Here is a 20,838-nt window from a genome sequence, read left to right on the forward strand (position 1 = left end):
TGTGTGTGTGTGTGCGTGTGTGTGTGTGTGTGTGTGTGTGCTCTTTTCTACTTGATTGTCAGGTTGTCCCAACAGTCAAAAACATAACAATGCTGACATGGTAGGTTTTTAAATGCCTTTTATTTTTGCTTTCATTGTAATAATAATAATAACAACAGTGTTTCATTTATACAGTTCCTATCACAGACTCAAGTTCGCTTTACAGTAACAATAAAGACGGAGAGAAACCCCCCCCCCCCAAAACATTAATTGGCACATTAATTAACAATTACGAACAGGAAGAGAAGTTATGAGAAATGTTGAGAAAAGAGGTATGTATGAAGTTGTGATTTGAAAGAGGGAAGTGAAGAGAAGAGACGGGGAGATTGAGGTAGAGTGTTCCATGACACCAAAGCATCTGCCTCCTACAGACATCGGTCTGAACTTTGGGCCGGAAAGGGTACCTGCATCAGTGGACCAAAGCGTACGGATCGAAGTGAACAGGTGGTTTCGTTTGGGACGCCAATGTTAGAGTTAAAGCGGTCATGGCGGGAGGCGTGAACCAGGGATTCTAACCCGATTTGACTGAGACACCATCCGGAATGAATTTAAAATTGGAGAATTTGGAGATTTTGGATTTCGAGCCAATAAGTAGAACTTCTGTTTTGTCAGTGTTTAGTTTTAAGAAGTTTATGTTCATCTACTGCTTGAGATCTTGGATGCAAGAGAGTAAAACAGGAGGTGGTAGCCTTGGTGTTAATATAAATCTGAGTGTCATCAGTAAGAGTGGAAAGGAAGACCATGCCTGCGGATAATCTGACCAAGGGGTGGCATATAGATGATGAACAGGAGTGGGCCAAGGACTGATCCCTGGGAAACACCTGGAGTGACGGAATCAGTGTGAGATTTGTGTTTACCAAAAACAATAAAATGTGTTCTATCTGAAATATATGACGTGAACCAGTCAAGAACCGTGTTAGTAAAGGTTGAGAGGCGGGTGATGAGTGAGTATGTTATGGTTAGTTGTGTCAAATGCGGGACTTAAATCTAGAAGGAGGAGAATACTCAGTTCACCAGAATCAGTGGAGAGAAGATCTGTAAGAGGGCTGTCTCAGTGCTGTCTCGGGGCTGTCTCAGTGCTGTCTCAGGGCTGTCTCAGTGGTGTCTCGGGGCTGTCTCGGAGCTGTCTCGGAGCTGTCTCGGCTGTCTCGGGGCTGTCTCAGTGCTGTCTCGGGGCTGTCTCAGAGCTGTCTCGGGGCTGTCTCGGAGCTGTCTCAGTGCTGTCTCAGAGCTGTCTCGGAGCTGTCTCGGTGCTGTCTCTGGGCTGTCTCAGGGCTGTCTCGGGGCTGTCTCAGAGCTGTCTCAGGGCTGTCTCAGTGCTGCGCATATAAAAGAAACCAAAGGAAAGGTTCAAATGGAGCCTGTGTATTTAAGACAGACTGCAGTTGAGTGGCTACACCTTTTTCTAATATCTTGGCTAGAAAGGGGAGATTGAAAATGCGCCAGTAATTACCAAGAAGTGCAATATTTAGTCCAGGTTTTTTAAGAGCTGAAAGAACATAACCTGAAGTAAGGGATGCATTAATGAGATGACAGAAGGGAGCAGAAATAGCAGAAGAATTCTTAAGAAGAGTGGGGGCAGGATCAAGTTGTCAGGTAGAGGAACTAGAGTTTGTTAAAAGCTCAGAAATTAGGAAAAGTTGAGTGAGAGAGTTCAGTTCCTTGCCATAGATATCTAACAAACGTAGGAATGTAGGTCAAGGTGCTTTCTTCTGCACTGACACACACACACAACCACACACAGAGTTTTCCTGAGTAACAACATTATTCTCCACTAGTGTACTCTTTGTAATGTGCATTTCACCCTCCATAACCACAAAGTTACTATTAAGAGCTTTACTGCTTAACCACCAGGTGTTGCTGTTGTGGCCAAGTGATTTCTGACAGCCAGGCGTCGCTTAGTCCATTTGATAAACAGTAAAACAGACACATAACAGACACAGGCCAAGAACAGCACACTTCCCGCTAAGAGACACAGAGCAAGAACATCCATAGTGCAAGTGACTCAGCACAGCTTTTGGAGAAGATTTTTAGGCTTTAAGCAAGAGTGAAGGCAATTTATTAATTAGAGGTGTAAAATGACAGTATGACTAGGCAAAGCAAGAGAGTGTGAGTGTACTGCTCCTGCGTGTAGTGTACTGTCCCTGTGTGAAGTGTACTGTCCTTGAGTGAAGTATACCGTCCCTGTGTGAAGTGTACTGTCCCTGTGTGAAGTGTACTGTCCCTGTGTGAAGTGTACTGTCCTTGTGTCTTGCCGCAGAGCTACGACAATGGAGACGGGCAACTGGACTCCACAGAGCTTCTCAGGCTGGTCCAGCACAACGATACAGCCATCAATATCTCCTCCTCTGCAGACAGGGAGAATGACCAGCTGCTGAGGTAACACACACACACACACACACAAACACACACACACACACACACCCGCACAAACTTTCACTCTATTCTCACCACTACTTTCATGTCAGACAGCTCTAACATTGCATCACCTGCTGTGGTCAGGTCACTACAACACCTTGGCCTTATCACAGAAACATGTTTAAAATTTCGGAGTACAGGGTTTACTCTCTGCCGGACTGGTGTATTTTGGCCACACCCACTCACGAGTCACCAGGTCACTTCAATATTTTGGAATGCTCTCTGATGGGGCCTCCCCTCAACCGCTTTCCTTATGTCTCACATGGGGGATTTTGACCTTGTAAAACTGCTTTTTGAGAACGTAGAGCTAGAAACGAGAGAAATCCAACGTCCTGAGAAAACGTGGGAGGGAAGTGGCGGGTTTGGTTTATTATTTCAGTGAAAGCTATTTAAAAATAATAATAAATAAATAATCGGACCAATCCTGTTATATTTATTACAGGATTAACACTGTAACTTACAATTTTCAGATGAATTTCACATGTGGTCCTGAAACTCTAAATTCGGTGTTTACATTAGTTCATTTCCTACACCATTATTGTTGTTCATTCTTCTATATTGCTGTATCAGTCAATGCAGACGTTTAATAGCGCCCTTCAGGTTTTGGTGCATTGTTATGAAGAAAACAGCTCCATTCCTTAATCTTTAGCATGGATTATGTTAAACCAGCGCCAGTTTCCCATATATGGACGTTTCAGTGGTAGAAGATTTAATTTGGATTGCGGATTTCTTAGCACGCAGCCTTGATGTAGGGGCCATTCCTGTAGTCTCGCTGGTCTTAAACGCAGCCCAGTGAGCTAATCCTATAAACCATCAAAAACTCTTTCAGAAAATATGTGAATTTTAGAAATAGGTCCAATTACTGTGCTACAGTAACCATTTGTAAATCACCACAATAATTCCTTAACCTAATAGAATGTATAAGGGGTGACAGTTTTTTTTTCTTGTAGCATTTCTGAGTTTCACAAAACACTATAAGCTTTTCTTAAAAAAAAAAAAAAGGGTTATGATGGGTTAAACGAGTGCTACTTATTTTATAAGAAGCACACATGTTTACATTTAGAGTCCTTGGCCTATATTTCAGTCTAAATCTTTCAGATTTAAGGACATCAGTCAGACCAGTAGAGACATTAATGCAGAACCCCAGCAATGCTATCTTATGAATGTCTGCCAGTTCAACATGCACTACCATGTCACCACCATGTCACCACCATGTCACTACTACCATATCACTACTACCATGTCACCACCATGTCACTACTACCATATCACCACCATGTCACCACCATGTCACTACTACCATATCACTGCCATGTCACTACTACCATATCACTGCCATGTCACTACTACCATGTCACCACCATGTCACTACTACCATATCACCACCATGTCACTACTACCATATCACTGCCATATCACCACCATGTCACTAATACCATATCACTACTACCATATCACCACCATGTCACTACTACCATGTCACCACCATGTCACTACTACCCTATCACTGCCATGTCACTACCATGCCACTACTACTATATCACTGCCATTTCACTATCATGTCAGTACCATGTCACTACCATGCCTCCACCATGTCACTACATGTTACTACCATCATTAGTTTATGAAGTAAACAATTCTGTAAGAAGTCAACAATTACTTGATCTCTCTGGACAAGAACTTCTGTTAAATACTCTAAATGTAAATACACAAAGACTAGCTTTGTGACACCCCCCCCCCCCACCTTTCACTGAAAAGCTTCATAAATATGATCCAAAGAACATGGTGCAAATAATGTGTGTGTGTGTCTTTGTGTGTGTGTGTGTCTGTGTAGGAGTCTCTGTGTGGATGCCCTCATTGACCTCTCCGATGAGAATGCTGACTGGAAGCTGGATTTTGATGAGTTCCTCAGCTGCCTCAAGCCTGGCTTTAACCCTCCAGAGAAGAGTAAGCTACCCACCAACTCTCCACCTGCTGAACATTCTGTTAGGACCGATCCCGTTTAAGGACCCGGAGTTAGCCAAGCACCTTAGCTAGCTAGCCCACCAGCCATGCCTGCATGATCTACTACATAGCCAGAGTCACGTCTCAGTTGCGAAGAGACAGTTTTACATTCCGGCATGGCTCTCCAGAGAGGTGAATGGAGTCCGCTGTCTCTAAAAGACTCTCTGAGCGTTGACGCTTGAATGAAACAATAGCTGTTGCTGTTGTCATTTTGCTTCGCCACACGCAGAGTGTGCTCTGGAGGACGAGACGTACGAGGATGGAGCAGAGACGCAGATGAACTGCAACCGTTGCGTGTGCGCCTGCGGGAACTGGGTCTGCACCGCCGTCGCCTGCGACGGTCAGTGGAAACTGGCGGAGCCCAGTTCGCCGTCTTCTCTCTACTATGGGAGAGTTTTTTTCCCCATATTGCGACTCTCTGTGCATCTGCCAGCTCACCTGCCTTGATCGTCTGTTCGTCTGCACATCTGTCTTTTCCTTGCCAGGTTCAGAGAAGCTGTCTGCTCTGGAGGAGGCAGAAGATGCAGACCGGGAGACGACAGAAGAGGAGTGGACGCGCAGAGTGGCAGAGCTGAACAAACATCAGGTCAGTACCGCGTAGCTTCAGAAGTATCTCTGACTACATGGCAGTTAAGTCACAACAGACCTGGCATCATTCGTGGGCCGGGAGACTCCCTGAGACATGATTTATTAACTGTGCTCTTAAGCAAACGTTTCATCAGTATGTTGTCCTACTTCAGGAGACTGTAGAGAAGATAAAAGGGAGCACCAAAGAGGTTTAAGGAAGGAGGATGACAGCGCATGGATCCAGCTTACTGCTTCTCCTCAGTCTACAGTGGTACTGGATTCGTACTGACAGTCATGATGAGACGTTCTTTCCTCACGTCGTCTTATATATCACTGTGTTAATCCTTCTCATTTTATGTGAGTGTTGTTTGGGTGGATGGTTTTAATGTTGAGACTGTGACGGACATGCTCTCTGTTCACTTTGACATGGTTTTACGGTTTTAAGTGTGAGCTTCAGAATGAATGGGAAGTTATCAGAACGCGCGGTTGGGCTGACGAACTGGTGGACATCAAACATCTCTTGGTGCAGATACAGGAAACAAAATCATAATACATGGAAAACAAGAGCAAACCTACAGCCATTATCAAGATATCGTTGTTCCTAATCTGAGACGGTCAGTATGTACAGTGTCAGATATGTGTTAAGATATTTATCGGGTCACTCTTTATGGTATATTGCCCTCTTGCAATAAAACTCACTGACTCTTGTTATCTTGATAGTCATATGCACTAAATAGACTATGCAATCTACTGCTGAGTTATCAGTGGATGGTACTGCAGATCGATAAGCAGAAAAATCTGCTGCCGTCATGAGAAAATTGATATCAAGCCAAAGGAAGTACATTTAACAATTCTTGTGGCTTTGTAGGCAAAGTGTAAGCACACTCCCACAGCTTCAGCCAAAGCCCAGTTGTTTAAATGTAAAATGTAAAAACACAAATTGTGTGTAGAATGGGTTGAGACAAAGTGGTAGGCATGTGTAGAAAAATATATTAACGGTATTTTAATTATTTGTGGAGGAGACACCCCTACACCAAGAAGCCACGCCGGCACATTCAAGCAACAGTGGCGGGCAACAGCATGCAAAAAAGAACATTGGATATGTAAGGTGGGCTCAAACCCAGGTCAACTAGGTGACAACACCAACAGCCTACTGGGTGAGCAACCACATTCCAACAATGACAGGCCCGTGTGCAGAACAGTTAGATCTTGGATCAGGTAAAACAAAAACTAACCACGCAAGTGTGGAAAAGGGGAGAACAAAGCATGCCATGGGAGGAAATGGTAATCCTGCTACACTGAGGAAAACCGAACTAAAGCTTCCCAAACAAAACCAGAAAACGGGGAGGAACTTGAATGGCTAAAGGAAGCCTCAGGAGAGAGACAGACTCAAGAGGGAAAACTGGAGAGAAGAGGGGACGTGTAAAAACACCCTCACAGCACAGAAGTGAGGTGTGGCACAAGGGCTCACAGACCTCAATACTTGACGTTACCAGCTAGGAGCTCAGCTCAAAACTTTGGCAAAGACCCAACACTGAATGACTGCCTCACTGGGCTTATATAGGCCTAGCCCAGCTGTTGGGTGTTAAGCCTGATTAGTGGTGTAGTTGACTCGAGGCCTCCCTCTGGTGGCCGGAGGGGGCCTCAGCCTGGTGCCAACCCTTACAGTATATTTCTCAAGTAACATTAATGTTTAAAAAAACAAAAACAAAACAAAACCCAAGAATAAATTAACTAATAATGTCACTCATTTTCCATTCAGTTGGCAGCTATAGTGAAACTTCAGTGGGTGTGTGTGGGTGTCACACCAACTATGACCAACTATGCAAAAAAGCCTTCACAAAAGTAGTATTTCTAAAAACCTAAACGTATCATTTTACATTTAATAAATAACTCCTACACAGTTTCTGGTCTTTTTCATTTCTGGTTTCACTCGCTAAGGCACAAGCAGCTGTGAACCTGCTGCTTCCATAGATTCCCCACTCTGCTTAGGCTAAACATTTCCAAGGAATCATGCAGCACATTTTCAAGAGTCAACCACAGTACCTCTGGTACATTAAACACGTCCAACCACACCTTACTGCATTAAATGGCTAAACAACAAGCTTGTAAGAAGGTAGATTTCCAAGAATACTGTAGGTGATCATTGGCAGAGCCTGCTATGATGGTGCTCCAGGACACATTACCCCAAGCAGGTATAGACACTATCACTGTTCATGTTGCCTGTCTGCCTCTCCAGGTACAATGGCAATGGTACTTGTAGGATGTTCAAAGCTCAGCTAGAAATAGTGGCACAGTTCCACGCCTGGTCATACAAGACCAGTGAACATCACTTGGGATTGGTTCTGGGAAGGAAAAGGAAGAAAATGAAAGTCCTCTTTGATGTATGCTCTGTCATGGATACAGCTCTCAATGCAAGGTCTTTGGTTCAGATGAGGGCAAGCTGGCCCACAGCTCACAAGGGTCTACTGATCCACCATCCACAATGATAGCTTAGCTATCTTGAACAGGTGTGAAAAGACCTTGAGCACCATAAACAGCAGTGCTCTGGCGGGAAAAGGGGTATAAAGTCGGAAGCCGGCTGGGTGAGGTGCCTGGATAGGATGCTTAGGTAGGGTGCACTGAGACTGTGATGGACATTCTCTCTATTAACTTTGATATTGTTTTATGGTTTTAAGTGTGAGTTTCAGAATGAATGGGAAGTTATCAGAAAGTGCAGTTGGACTGATGAACTGGTGGACATCAAACATCTCTTGGTGCAGATACAAGAATCATAAAATCATTTTAATGAATGAATTAAGGACATGGAAAAAAAAAAGCCCAAACCTAAAAACACTATCAAGATAACATTGTTTCTAATCGGAGAAGCTCAGTGTGTTAAGGTCTTTATTGGGTCACTCTTTATGGTATATTGCCCTCTTGAAATTAAACCCATTGACTCTTGTTATCTTCATAGTGCTATGCACGAGATAAACTGTGTGGTCCACTGCTAAAGAATGATCAGTTAATGCTCTTGCAGTTTGAAAATCATAATCTGCTGGGGTTGTGAGAAAATGGATATCAAGGCAATGGGACTCTCAAACTACATTTAATCATAGCTGTGGTTTCACTACAATTTTGAACTAAAAATTTGGCCAAGGACCAGTCGTGGAAGTGCTCAAGCTCAGAGTACCTCAGTGTAGCCTATTTCCCTTGTGTTCTGTGTGACATTTTGGTTTAGCCTGCGTTTACCCATTAATTTTGGTTGGTTGTCTTACAGCACACTTGACATACTCTGGTCAGTAAACTGAGTTCTGTAACAAAATCACTGACCAGTATACATATTTATTGATTACAATTTCAATCAGTAGATACTCACAAAACCCAGCATAAACAAGACAGTGGTAGCTAAGTGGTTAATGAACTTGACTTGTAATTGGAAGGTTGCTGGTTCAAGCCCCACCACTGTCAAGTTCAAAGAGGTTTTATTGTCATTTCAGCTATATACAAATACACAACAAAACGAGACAATGTTCCTCCAGGACCACAGACAACATGCTACACAAGTGCATACAGTCCAATATAGTGCAAAATGTCATTAAATAAACAATAATAAATACAGGACAGGACAAATACAAAATGAGTTGACAGTGCAATTATTTAGTACAGTACACAGTACTGGGCATATGTAGAGCGAGTTGTGCATAGTAATCTATGACATGCTACCCTGAACATAGCAGTCACCGGTAGTAGAACTGCTTTTGGGCAGTTGCTTGCTGCTTTTGGGCAATTAACCCTCAATTGCTCAAGTTGTACTCAGTCATAATTGTAAGTTGCTTTGGATAAAAGGTAAATGTAAAAAAAACAAAAAACAACAACAACAAAAAAAAAAACAGTTAATAAATCCATAGTTTGTAACCTTATGCGTTTCCAGTAGTGGAAAGCTACACGAAGTCATGTTGACCGCTGAAAGGCTGGGTCAGCGCGAACGGATGTATTTGATCTGGCAGTCGAACTCCTAAGTGCTGAGAGGTGTCAATAGGCGGTATAAATTGCCTCCTTCTGCGATCGCTCTACCGAAATGTTGAATAAAAAACTCGAGCAAGCAGGTCTTTCCAGCTTTACGATCTGACCGATAAGCAGTATTTTTTAAAAAAAATTCTCACCTGTAATAACCGCACCTTCGGCTTGTGAGATGTTTCGGTGCGGCTGCATCTTCCAACCTCATCGCTGACAACGGTAACCGATATCCTTTGGCGTTTTGTTACGCTTTACATATGGAGGTTCTCCACACAAATAACGAGGGAAACCAGGTTTTAAACCTGTCGCGTCTACATTTATTCGAGCTGAACCTGGACCAGATTGAAGACGGCCAAAGGAATCGGGTTCAGCGGCTTTACCTCACTTACAACAGCATCGCATTTTTCCCGAGCTCTGTCTGTCTGCTTCCCAACTTGGAATATCTGGATATAAGCAACAACGCGATTTCAGTCCTGTCGGATGACATAACACGATTGACAAACCTAAAAACATTCGTTGCGAAAAATAACAACTTGGATGAAACGTCGTTTCCCAAATTTTTCGGGTCCATGCAAAACCTCCAGACGCTAAACTTCAGTGGGAACCGCTTTAGAGAGATTCCAGTGCAGTTTCTGAAACTTAGCCGCCTACAGTCCCTGTCTCTGGGTGGAAACCGATTAAAAGGCATCCCCGCAGAAATAGAGCACCTGACAAGGTAGGTAGAGTTCAAGCCTCGGCTTTTGGGTGACATCGGTACCAGTATGCTAAACAAACAGACAAATAAACATTCTGGGGCAAAGATCGATAGTGCTTTATTTTTTTCCACATGTAAGTCTCTAATTTTCTTCTGATAAGTCGAGTAGATACACAGGCATGACAGGCCTTGCTGCAGCCTAGTCTTTTTCACACAGTCTGGGGCACAACTGGGATTTGGACTCAAGTCCAAGCTGTAGGGGTTAAAGAAATGACCTTATCCACTGCTATTACCAGCCAGGTGCCATATTTGTCCTACCAGTTTAGAGTAGGAGTATTATTTCTGCATTCACTGGGTTTTTGGTTAGACTTTATGACAACATTGCCCTCTGCAAGCAAAACAATCCGATAGACACCGCGTGTCCCTTTAGCGCTCAAAATCAACACGTTTCAGACATTACAATGCTGCTCAACAAATGGGCCCTGTCACACCTCTCAGCTCCCATATACTTGTTAGGGATCCTGTCCATTCAGGCATCATTAATGTGTCACTTTGGCCACACTGTCACATCACAATCAAACGTAGTAATATTTTGGTAGTGCAGTATTCTATATTTTTTAAAATAAAATCAGCCACCGACACCGTAAACTCAGTAAAAGAGCAGAGGAAATATTGCAAGCGGCGATCTGTAATTAGACCTGAGAATTTCAACACATTACATCTTGCCTGAATTTTGACTCGTTTGCTTTCAGGTGCTGAGTGTGCACTCTTCTGCCCTTCCGTCTGATCTCTAGCACTTCTAGTGTGTTCACAGTGATTTGTTAAACAGACCTAACGTAGCCGCGTCTCTCCCTGGTGGTCTCGTATAATGGCCTGGGAGCTCGGACTCGGTGCACCACAGGCTGGAGATGCTGTATCTGGGCGGGAACATGATCTCCTCCATCCCGCCCGAGCTGGCCAACCTGGGGCAACTGAGGTGTCTGGTGCTGTGCGACAACTGCATCCAGAGCGTCCCACCTCAGCTCAGCAGGTAACGCCCCCAAGGTGGAGATTTTGACGCGGTCCACCGAACAGAATGAGCCTGGATCATGTCGAGTGAGACGTCACATCATACGGTTGGCAAGATTTGTTTCCTGTGATTCCAATACATTTGATTTGCACCCAAGGACGACCATTCATATTTTGCTATATATTCAAATGACATAATGATCTGTACAATTAGAAAATCTATTATAGGTTCAGCAATTTTGTTTGAAAAGTATTATAAAACACTGAACGGATCATTAAAAATACCAAGATACTTTCTCAACCTTTCAGGCTGCATTCCTTGCTGTCTCTCAGTCTCCATAACAACCTCCTGAAATTCCTCCCTCGGGAAATCCTCAGCCTGGTACATCTGCAGGAGCTCAGCCTCCGGGGCAACCCGCTGGTAGTGCGCTTTGTCAAGGACATGACCTACAATCCGCCGTCCCTGCTTGAGCTGGCCGGACGAACCATCAAGTCCCGGAACGTTCTGTACCTGCCGAGTGACCTTCCGGCCAGCCTGTCCCACTACCTGGACACGGCCAGCAAGTGCCCCAATCCCAAATGTGCAGGTCAGAGAGCCAAATCAGGGATCGCGTTCTGCACACTTAAGGCCTTAACCCGAATCTGTTAAATATACAGACTTGGCAGCCTTTCAGGAAAATGAAATTGCCCACCTTCCAGACTCTTGTGTGTTTTGTGTCACAGTCTGTAGAGTGTAGATTCATTGTTGTCATTTTCCAATTGTGGGGAGGCACTTAAAGAAAAGCTGTCTGGGAAAAGCCAGCCTTACATAAAACCAACTATCAGGTGGCCTCTGAGTCTCGCTGTCCCCCTCAGCCCACGTTTGTGTCACCCCACTTCCAGGTGTGTACTTCGACTCGTGCGTGCGCCACATCAAGTTCGTGGATTTCTGTGGCAAGTTCCGGCTGCCCCTCATGGACTACCTCTGTTCCCCAGAATGCACCTCTCCCTGCGGCTGCAACCCACAGAGCCACGGCGAGTCGGAGGGCGAGGGCGACGTGCCCGCAACCAGGCTGCAGAGGGTGCTGCTGGGATCGCCCCTGTCTTGTAATCGTTTTGGGGAAGCTGGTCTGGGACTACTGACATGATGACATGCCTGTCTACAGGGACTCTCTGAAACCTTTACAAGAGCATTTGTTAAGCACGAGTCTGCTTTACTGTTTCATTAGGACAAAACGTTTTAAACACTGTTGGCTTGCATTTCAGCAAACCGAGAGATCAACATTTTCATTGTAATTACACAGCTCCCAGTTGACAATTTACCACTAATTCCAGTTTTGTCCATCTTAGTATCAACACATGGCCGTATACACTGATAGTTACTCTTTAACTGTGCCCTTTTTGTTCAATTTTTTCCATGTTGTTGCTGCCAACAAAATGCTGTGCAAGGTCCACAGACTTTGTTGACTTATTCTGCAAGCATTATACCTATGTCAAAGCTTTTTTAAAACATGAAAAACAGAGCGCTTTGAGTTCTAAAGCTTTGAGCTCGTTTGGCCTGGCACGCGAGCTGATGCCCTCCTCAAGTAAGGCGTTTATGCAGCACCTCTTCTTCTCTTCTTTGGGTTATGATTGTGCTCTCTCGAGCATGATGTCCATCTAAATATGATACCCACTATGTTTGAGAGCATTCCTGACTTTCTTTTACCATCACATATAGACGCTACAGCGAAGATGAAGATTGCAGATACTGGCCCGATTCAAGAACCATCATTCTTATTTTTTGAGAATATAATATACATTCACCTGTTTTCAGATTAACATAGTAATGCTATATTCATTGGGTCTGCTTATAATTTGCAGGTAAACGACTCCACAGTAAAACTGATAATAAAACAGATTCTGCACTTCTTCAGCTAGGTATCAGTTAATAACTTGTTTGCACGCGTGTTTTATATGTCATATCACGCTATCAGGAGATATCATCACTTGCCACATATTATTATATACTTTTATCAGCCTGTGTATGTTTAACAACACCGGTGTCATATCTACCTCTATAACAATTATAGTTATAGAGGTAGATAGGACAATGGTGTTGTTAAGCTTTGGGTCAAGCGACATTAGTTGAAGTGACATTAAGTTCTATGACTGCCTGTTTTTCTCTGTTCACAAATGTTTATAACCAGAATCATGATTAATAAACATTAAACATTTATAGATAAACATTTATAGGCAAACATATAGAGGATACACACAATAATGATTGAACTTATAATCAAGTTAGTTTGATCACTGTCTAATGATTCCAGTCTTTTACTTATCAATTTATTAGCTCTTGCAATTTGGTTCAACATGCAACAGTGAAACATTTTCATTTTTTTAGTAGTGCACATAGCAAGCTTACCTGCAAAATATTTACCAGAACGTCACTGCCTGACAGACAGCTGTTGACTACACTACCACTTACATCTTTGCTGAAAAATATTTTCATATTATTATGCTAATATCTTGATAACGAATTGTTAGCTGCTATTAATATTATGTTCATATATAATAATGTTTATTGTTGCTGCTGACTTGTATTAATGCAGCTAGTAATACATCTTTGAATACGACAGGAATTGTATGAAACTAGTTCATGTTTGGCAATATTGTCTTGACTACACTAGGGGCGGTATAGGCGCTAAGTGTGACTACCAGCTCCGGAGTTCAATATCTACGGTCATGCTTGCTACTGCTAATGCTAACGTTAGCCGGTAAATCCAGTTAATTGCTGGGACTGTCCCAGTAACGACCAGTAACGGCTTTGCTCATTGCAGTGTTCCTGGAGGGCTTCTCCATTTATATTTAAGTTATCGAGGCGCAGGTAACTAGCCAAACGCGATAGCTAACCGCTAGTTGTTAGTCAATCAGCTACCTTAGCTAGCTAGCGGTTAGCATAGCTGTCGTTTAAACTGCGGTGTGTTTGTCAGCTGGCTAACGCTAGCTAACTGGCACGATAATAAATGTTTACCTGGCGTGACAAAGTGAAGTTGTGGTTATCAAACTAAATAAAAAATACATCGTTCAGATGAAACTATGTAGCTAAATCCGCTCAACTGTTACACACAGCCTACGCTGTTCCTGCTACAAGAGACTACTTATCTTAGCTGGTATTAGCTAACTAGGTAGCAAGAACGGTTTACGTTTCGTGTAGACAAGACGAATCCAGTCTTTTTGTTTTGTTTTGTTGGTAGATGCAGATCTTTGGCTGTCCGGGGGGGTCCGTTCGGCCTTTTGGAATGAATGTCTGATAAAGGTGATGCTGAAGAAGAACCTCCCCACCTGCTCTGGGGGCTGGACCCCGTCTTTAAAGCCTTTGCCAGGCTTTATGTTAAGGACATACTACAGATGAGACAGTCACGACAAGTTCCAGGTACAGTAAAAAAAATAAAATAAAAATAATAATACAAAAATAAATAAATTAAAAAAAGAGGAAAAGTTTGTGGTTCAATTTCAGGTTCAGTCATCCTTTGGTTTTGTGTCAAGGTTGTGAGCTTTATGATTTGACCTGGACTCGAGAGTGCGCTTATAACACGTATTCCACTGGTGATGTACACTTGCATACACTCCAGTGTTTGCATGTTTGTATAGGCAGGTAACCAAACAAGAACATTTGCAAGAATGTCACCTTAGTCTCAAACATTGTAATAATTTGTATCTGTACTGAGATACCTGTATGGACAAATTGAGAAATTCATGTGGCAGAATGACACATTTGGCCTGCTCACAATTTGACTTCCTCTACTTACACTATGAATCGCTTTCACTGCTGGGTGAAGGGAAACATAAGCCTTTAAACACCAGCAGTACATGCTTCGAGGGACCTATGGTACCATTTCACCTATTTACACCTTCATTAGAGTCTTCAACCAGCATGTATAGGAGAATACCTTCCTGCCTTTGCACATAAATGTGAATAAATTTGTTTGTGCGTAATCAGGTTTCTCATACATGATTCAATTCTTTGCAGGGATCTATTTCTATAAGACCCATCCAGTGTTCCAGGTGGATGTGCTAGGTACTGTTGTATACAGACGGGAGAGAGAAGACTTCTGCTGCTATGGAGGTAAACCCAGCTCGTGTCTCTACCAGCTTTGAAGCTGTTCTAGGACTACAGAGGCTGCAAACAAGTCCTGGTATTAAAACCAGAGGAGTGTTTCAGTTTCATTGGCATTCCACTGGGTTAATGTGGAAATTTACCTCAAGCCAGCCAAGTGACATTAATTCCATCTGATGCGATGATTGCATACGTGTTTATCTTTTGTTCATTAACGGTTGCACGGAAAATCCAGTGGATGACAGTACTGGAGTCATCAACTGCTTGTGCTGGAAAGATGAAAAGTGGAGAGATTTTGGAGACTCAGTTAAGGGTAAGTAATTATAAACACTTAACAGGGATTACACCCCTAATACCCTCGTTAATCTGCTGTGAGCAGATGCCAGAACCATAAGAGACTCCAGTTTTATCTCCCATTTGACAGTAATCAGTTTTATCTCCCAGTTTGACAAAGTGACTGCTTGGTTTGAATATGGGCTTAGTTGGCATGCAGCTCCAACCTTCACTGTTACTGGGCAGCACAACTGATCACGTTTGGTGAAGGTTTAGACGCCGATGGTAATGTTCAACTCTCTTTAGCTAAGGTCTCATCTTCGTAATACTGACTGCAGGTTTCACAGTTACCCGCATTACTTTAGCGTGTCAGACTTGTGATAATGACTGTAACGCCGGCCGCAGGACGAGGAGGCGGAGTCTTTGACGCAGAGGAGCAGCTGAGGAAGCTGCGGGAGGCCCAGAGGAGCAGGATGGAACTGGACATTGGAGACGTGCTCCGAGTGCGTGGCACCGTCAAAACCTCCCGCCAGCAGAGGGAGATCATGGCCTCCTGCTTTTGTAAGATACCCGGGGGGGGCGGTTTGCAAGACCCATCTTGAAGGATAATGCTTGGCACAGGATATGACTTAATCTGTGCTGAGGAAACTCCCTCAGAGAGCAACAGACCCATACACAAAGATGGTTTCCAGACACAGATTAGGTCTAGTTCTTCAACAGGCTCAAAGGCCAGCAGCAGGAATTCTAAAAAAAAAAAAGCCTGTGTTTGGACAAACAAACCTATAGGATTGTTTTTACCTTTTGAATTTCTGAATACATGTGAAATATTCAGTATGTATGAGGTGTGCTTAGAAGTTTCCATAGCAGATGCACATGTGCAGGTTTAGAGATGGCTTTGGTGCATATTGAAATGCTTAAGAGCAAGCACATTTAATCCCAGCACTATGGTTACTCAGTCCCCTGTTCAAACAGGATTGGTTCTTGGACATCTTAGTCCTCTAAGACATCAAATCTTTATTAGTTTTAAGAAGAAAGTTGTATCCCAGTCGCTGTCTTTTGAAATGCTATACCACTTCTCTCCCACTTCCTCATTACTTGCGTTCTTTCGTTTGGCTCGGACGCGGTTAAATGCGCATGGTAACGGAATGCTGCGTGCACTCTGTTTTTCCTCCACTGTGTCGTCGTGTGTGCAGATAAAGTGAGCGACCCGGTGATGGCTGTCCAGATTTCGCGCATGCTGGAGATGCCCAGCCTCTACAGGGACTGCTATGACAGGCCTTTCTCGGTTCCTCCCCATCAGGCCGGCACCGCCGCTGCTGCTGAGTAAGTCACGCGGCGAGACAGCAGGGAGCGGCTGCGCCAGCCGAGCACGGATGCCAGGCCTTCGGTCATGGTCGACCTGATTGGCCATAGTGCAGCACGCTTTATGGTCATCGCAATGTTGACCTTTCCAGCGCTGATTACAGAAGGCCGTGATGAGGTTTATGACAAACGCGATTTAGAACAAACCAGTTTGGGTTTTCGGTTTTGATCTGCTGTGAGTGTCGCTGCCAGTTTCAGACATGCCCAGTAAATGTTATGTAGGTTTTCTGATGAATTGCAGCATTCTTCCAACAGCAGGGAGTAATTTCACTCAAAATAAACCCTGCCCGTTTTTAACATATTACAAGGTCTATGGAAATATTTAGTGTAATTACATAATAATAATAATAATAATAATAATAATAATAATAATAATAATAATAATAATAATAATAATATATAATAATTATGTAATTACGATTTAGTATTTTGTCCATATTGTGCAGCTCTATGAATTGGCTGATGTTAACTGAAACAAACAATATTTGTGCTCTCACAATTATTGAGCTTATCTACCAAGCAAGTCTTTTTTTTTCTGTGCAAAAATGCCAAGCGTTCCCTTAAAACTAATCCGAAAAGGTAAAAGCCATTTTCTGGGCTGAAGCTTTAAAGTTCCAGTGTTCTCCAAATGTTGTATCCAGTTTGTGTACACAGCATGTGTCCTCCACAATGGCAGTAAGTGTGGAAGTTAGAGCTAGCAGGCTTTCTTTCTGACACATGCAGCTACTATGCCGCATGTTTTCAAGCTGCTTCTCTGGCAGTGTCCTGCCGTAGCTAAACAGGATCGGAGGACACCGTCAACTGCCCACTTCTGTAAAAAGGCCCTAACAGATGCTGGCAACTGTCAGTCAGTCAGCAGTGGAAGGGCTCAGCCAGTGAGCTATTGAGAACCCAGCCAGTCAGAACTTGGCTGTTTGGCTACCTTAGTCTGAAACTAATATTCTGTGCATGTTTTTAGGTTTTAAAGTGCAATCGAAAACATCCGGATTATTGGGAAACTAGTCAAATTATGCAGTGTGTTCATCTTGTGATAAACTATTCCACCAGTTCAGTGAGGAACCCAGTTTGAGACAGGCTAGCACGGAACTTTTAAATGCTTTTGCGATTTGTTTAACGTGCTCATTTGTGTGTCCACCCACGAAGGCCTGGTGGGCTCTCTGACTTCCAGTTGCTGCTGGGCCGGGCGGGTCGCATCCTGAAGGAGTTCCTGCGAGAGAAGGAGGTGGCCAGATTTCGGCCCTACGACGTGGAGTACCTCCTCCACCCCTTGCTCCCGCGGCCTGCTGCGACCCCGTCAGTGGGCCAGGTGGACCCCCTCGACCGCATGACATCTCAGTTTCTACGCTTTTAGCCCGTGCATCTCATCCAAATCAGGAACTGGGTGAAGCTTACTGCAGCACCTCTGGTCAGCCAGTTAGAGATGTCATTTAAAATCTGTTGCACCAACCCTGCTGTTAAATAATGACATGATGATTGTGACAGCAGAGGCATATCACAGGCTGAAAATAGACCCAGTTACACGGTGCAGATGCTGTAATTAACCTAGTGAAAATAAAAGGCCTTTGGGCAATTTCAGGTGCTACATGTTATGCAAATGCATATCAGGCCTGAAAGGTATTAAACAAGCATATTGGTTTTACCAGATTTCTTTACTTGTGTTTGGCCTCATTGTAAGCAGCCTGTTCATGAATGGACTATAATGAATCCTTTCATAGCTGGGCACTGTGTGTTTTGGGTCTGGTTATAGGAGTTGCCTTCTGCTGCACCGCCGTTTGCCACGCAGGTCTGGAACCTTCTCAAAGATTCGCTGAAGATTCTCCAGGACGAAGGGGAGATATTCCGTAAAGTGCTGTCCCCAGATGAGGTTTACAACGTATGCAAGTCCTACTCTATTCATACACACACACACACACACACACACACACACACAGATAAGCTTCATCAGTGAGTTATGGAGAAACTAACCACCCCCAATACCTTATTCTCCTAGAATTTCATAAAATTTCATCACATCAGGGTTATAAAGATCCAGATTAAAAATTATTGATTAAAGGATTGCTAAGTAATCCTTCCATTTAAATTTGCTGTTACATTAAGAAGAAGATAATATCCTATTGAACCTTTAAATTACAACCTACAACTATGGTTTAAACTACTGCCTACAGTGCTTGGGCCAGAATAAATTACAGTAATTTAAAGATCTGAAAATTTTCTGTTGTCATCATGCTATGTATTTGTTTACTTTTTAAACACCAAGGAACCATGGAAGGAAAAATTCCTCACTCCCTTATTCAGATTAGTTTCCTTGTAGTTACTGTAGTTTGTAGTAGATACTAAATAATATGCCTTACGATTAATTAGAATATTAAGATTAATAGGAGTAATTGAATACTCTTTTCCATGTGTTTTGGTGTAATGCTTATTGTTTTGCTATAAAATTATGGAACAGTATTGTGCGCTTTAATTGAATGCGACTGAGCATAGTTCTGCTATATGTTCACTGTAGGTAACTGAACAGGACAAAGATCTGCTTGCTGCCATAATGGACGTCTTACGAGAAGATTCCAAAAGGGAGAAATGTCAGTGCCTTTGCCCTGCTTACATAACGTGAGAAAGGGAAACTGTGACAGAGCCGAGTAGTGATCCTTGGGGAACACCAAATAGGTTAGATTCCAGCCTCCACTCACAAAGCAGTCGGTTGCTGCTCATCATAAGTGAATATTAAGGAGCTGGTAGCAGGGAAACCACCAAAGCAGTGCAGTCCTGGAGACCTCAAGCACAGGGATGGAAGGACGCTGTAAATAGTCAAATAATAACGTAAACCAGTGTGTGCGGCGGTGGTGGGCCGATGTTAAGCCTGCTATCTCCAGCACGCCAACTGTCGCTCTGTGTGCTTACAGACACCGAGAAAGGCTGCCATGTCCTGCATGTCCTGTCCAGCGTGAGGCAGCGCTACAGCCGGAACCTCAGCAGAGAAGCACTGCAGGTCGCGCTCAGGCTCTTAGAATGCAATAGTGACATCATCAGCACCACGGACTCGCACTACACCGTCCTGTAGTGGTGAGTTTTGCAGACGCCTCGGTGTCCAGAAACCCGTCTGCAGGAGGACGACTCGGGTGTGGGTTTTTTTTGTTTGTTTTGTTTTGTTTTCCCCAGGCGCATGGAACGATGCAGTGGCGGTATGAAAAATGCTCAGAGCTTCTGATCAAAGATCCTGCAATGCAGTGTTGGGAATCTTTCTCTTTTTGGGCTGTTTAACTTGTCACCACCCACCTTTCATGTTTTTCTGTTTCTCATAGCAGACGGTTGTGTACGTGCCGCACCATCTGGAAGTGCTATGCACAGATTTCAGTTGGTTTATTACTTGCTAACATATAGTGTGCCTTTTAAACGGCTTGCCTTTTAAAAATCAGTTTTCATAGCACCAATCTGGAAAGCCTAAATGCATTTAGTCTAATTTAATGAAATTGTATTCTAAGGTATAGTCTGCAGTCTACAGGAAAAATGTTCCTTGATAGTCACAAAAAGTATTAGTTAAAATTATTGCGCATTTTTAAAATTATTAAAGTGACAAGGTCTACTGAATAAAGCATTCTGTGAAGATGAAGCTAAAACACTTCAACATTTAGGCATCTATGAGTAACACAAGGACTGGGGAAGAGTGGCGCTAGGTGGAGAAACCGGAAAGACATTTTTTTTTCAGAATCTTTTCCGATTTGTCAACTTTAAGGAAATGCCTTAAATCATGCTACAAATGTAAAAATGTCCTTTAGGCAAAAAGAACCATTTCTTTTCTCCCAATATTTTAACTAATGCCTCAACAAGCGTTTACCATGTACAAAAATGCATGTGCAAACTTTTGCCACAGGAGGGCAGCGCGAACATACCAATCCCCGCTGTCCACGAGAACAACTGTATCCATGCAGTTTTCTTGCACTGCTGCCAGCCTATTGGCAGCAGACAGGCTGTTCATAATAAACACTGCTGAAATAATTCGACGTGTCCAAGAACTTTGGTGTCAGAACACATAAGCCATTTCTGCAGCGTGTTTTGTTCATCGCACTACACGTGACTTCATTTAATATCCGTGCGCTTTTAATTCTAGCTACTTTCCCGTCACCCAGGACTGCCTTGGAGCCCGTATCACTCCGAAAAACTCTCGTTACGCGTCCATTTTTCGACGTTAACGAGACATAAAAGCCACGGGAACGAAGCGTAGGGCTCCCGTCGTCCCGCGTTACGCGAGGGAAGAAGGCGCCCGCACCGACAAACGCCAGCTTTTTCCCCTCTGAAAGCTTCCCCCCCCCCGCCCCCCGCAACCGCAGCCGAGCTTGTTTTGCAAGCCCGGCCCATCGCACGAAACGGCCCCTCGGTGCGTGCGCTTCCTGCCGAG

The 20,838-nt window shown here is 43.6% G+C and overlaps 3 protein-coding genes across 4 annotated transcripts in view; all 3 read left to right on the forward strand.

Moving 5' to 3' along the window:
* The window catches only part of fstl1a (follistatin-like 1a), a 14,495-nt gene extending 8,756 nt beyond the window's left edge, over positions 1-5,739 (forward strand). The window contains exons 7-11 of the mRNA XM_027010167.3: positions 2,300-2,418; positions 4,292-4,404; positions 4,691-4,801; positions 4,947-5,047; positions 5,202-5,739. Of these exons, the coding sequence (XP_026865968.2) occupies positions 2,300-2,418; positions 4,292-4,404; positions 4,691-4,801; positions 4,947-5,047; positions 5,202-5,243 (486 nt within the window). The 3' untranslated portion in view covers positions 5,244-5,739. The remainder of the gene's footprint in view (positions 1-2,299; positions 2,419-4,291; positions 4,405-4,690; positions 4,802-4,946; positions 5,048-5,201) is intronic.
* Positions 5,740-8,451: 2,712 nt separating this feature from the next.
* Positions 8,452-13,365, forward strand: lrrc58a (leucine rich repeat containing 58a). Its single transcript, XM_027010170.3, has 4 exons — positions 8,452-9,742; positions 10,623-10,751; positions 11,039-11,316; positions 11,612-13,365. The coding sequence occupies exons 1-4, from the start codon at positions 9,285-9,287 to the stop codon at positions 11,854-11,856; spliced, it is 1,110 nt and encodes a 369-aa protein (XP_026865971.2). The 5' UTR covers positions 8,452-9,284; the 3' UTR covers positions 11,857-13,365.
* A 49-nt stretch (positions 13,366-13,414) lies between these two features.
* stn1 (STN1 subunit of CST complex) lies at positions 13,415-20,438 on the forward strand. Of its 2 annotated transcripts, none has more exons than XR_004777009.2 (10): positions 13,415-13,577; positions 13,948-14,126; positions 14,724-14,819; positions 15,046-15,123; positions 15,489-15,644; positions 16,277-16,406; positions 17,589-17,751; positions 18,193-18,318; positions 18,952-19,109; positions 19,346-19,481. XR_004777009.2 is itself a non-coding variant. In XM_035535048.2 (10 exons), the coding sequence occupies exons 2-10, from the start codon at positions 13,997-13,999 to the stop codon at positions 19,501-19,503; spliced, it is 1,110 nt and encodes a 369-aa protein (XP_035390941.1). In that variant the 5' UTR covers positions 13,415-13,577; positions 13,948-13,996; the 3' UTR covers positions 19,504-20,438. The 2 variants fall into 2 exon arrangements, 1 of the variants encoding a protein (XP_035390941.1); XM_035535048.2 differs by having other exon boundaries at positions 18,952-19,024; positions 19,346-20,438.
* Positions 20,439-20,838: the final 400 nt, after the last annotated feature.

This window comes from Electrophorus electricus, chromosome 18, assembly GCF_041902795.1.
Source record: "Electrophorus electricus isolate QZ-2024a chromosome 18, ASM4190279v1, whole genome shotgun sequence".
NCBI lineage: Eukaryota > Metazoa > Chordata > Actinopteri > Gymnotiformes > Gymnotidae > Electrophorus > Electrophorus electricus.

Excerpts from the sequence above, each read along its gene's own strand:
- stn1 (XM_035535048.2), top strand. The coding sequence starts at position 13,997 with ATGTCTGATAAAGGTGATGCTGAAGAAGAACCTCCCCACCTGCTCTGG. Across the intron at positions 16,407-17,588 it reads GGCACCGCCGCTGCTGCTGA|GCCTGGTGGGCTCTCTGACT; the intron begins GTAAGTCACGCG and ends CCACCCACGAAG. Across the intron at positions 17,752-18,192 it reads CGACCCCGTCAGTGGGCCAG|GAGTTGCCTTCTGCTGCACC; the intron begins GTGGACCCCCTC and ends GTCTGGTTATAG.
- lrrc58a (XM_027010170.3), top strand. The coding sequence starts at position 9,285 with ATGGAGGTTCTCCACACAAATAACGAGGGAAACCAGGTTTTAAACCTG. Across the intron at positions 9,743-10,622 it reads GAAATAGAGCACCTGACAAG|GCTGGAGATGCTGTATCTGG; the intron begins GTAGGTAGAGTT and ends GGTGCACCACAG. Across the intron at positions 11,317-11,611 it reads CCCCAATCCCAAATGTGCAG|GTGTGTACTTCGACTCGTGC; the intron begins GTCAGAGAGCCA and ends CCCCACTTCCAG.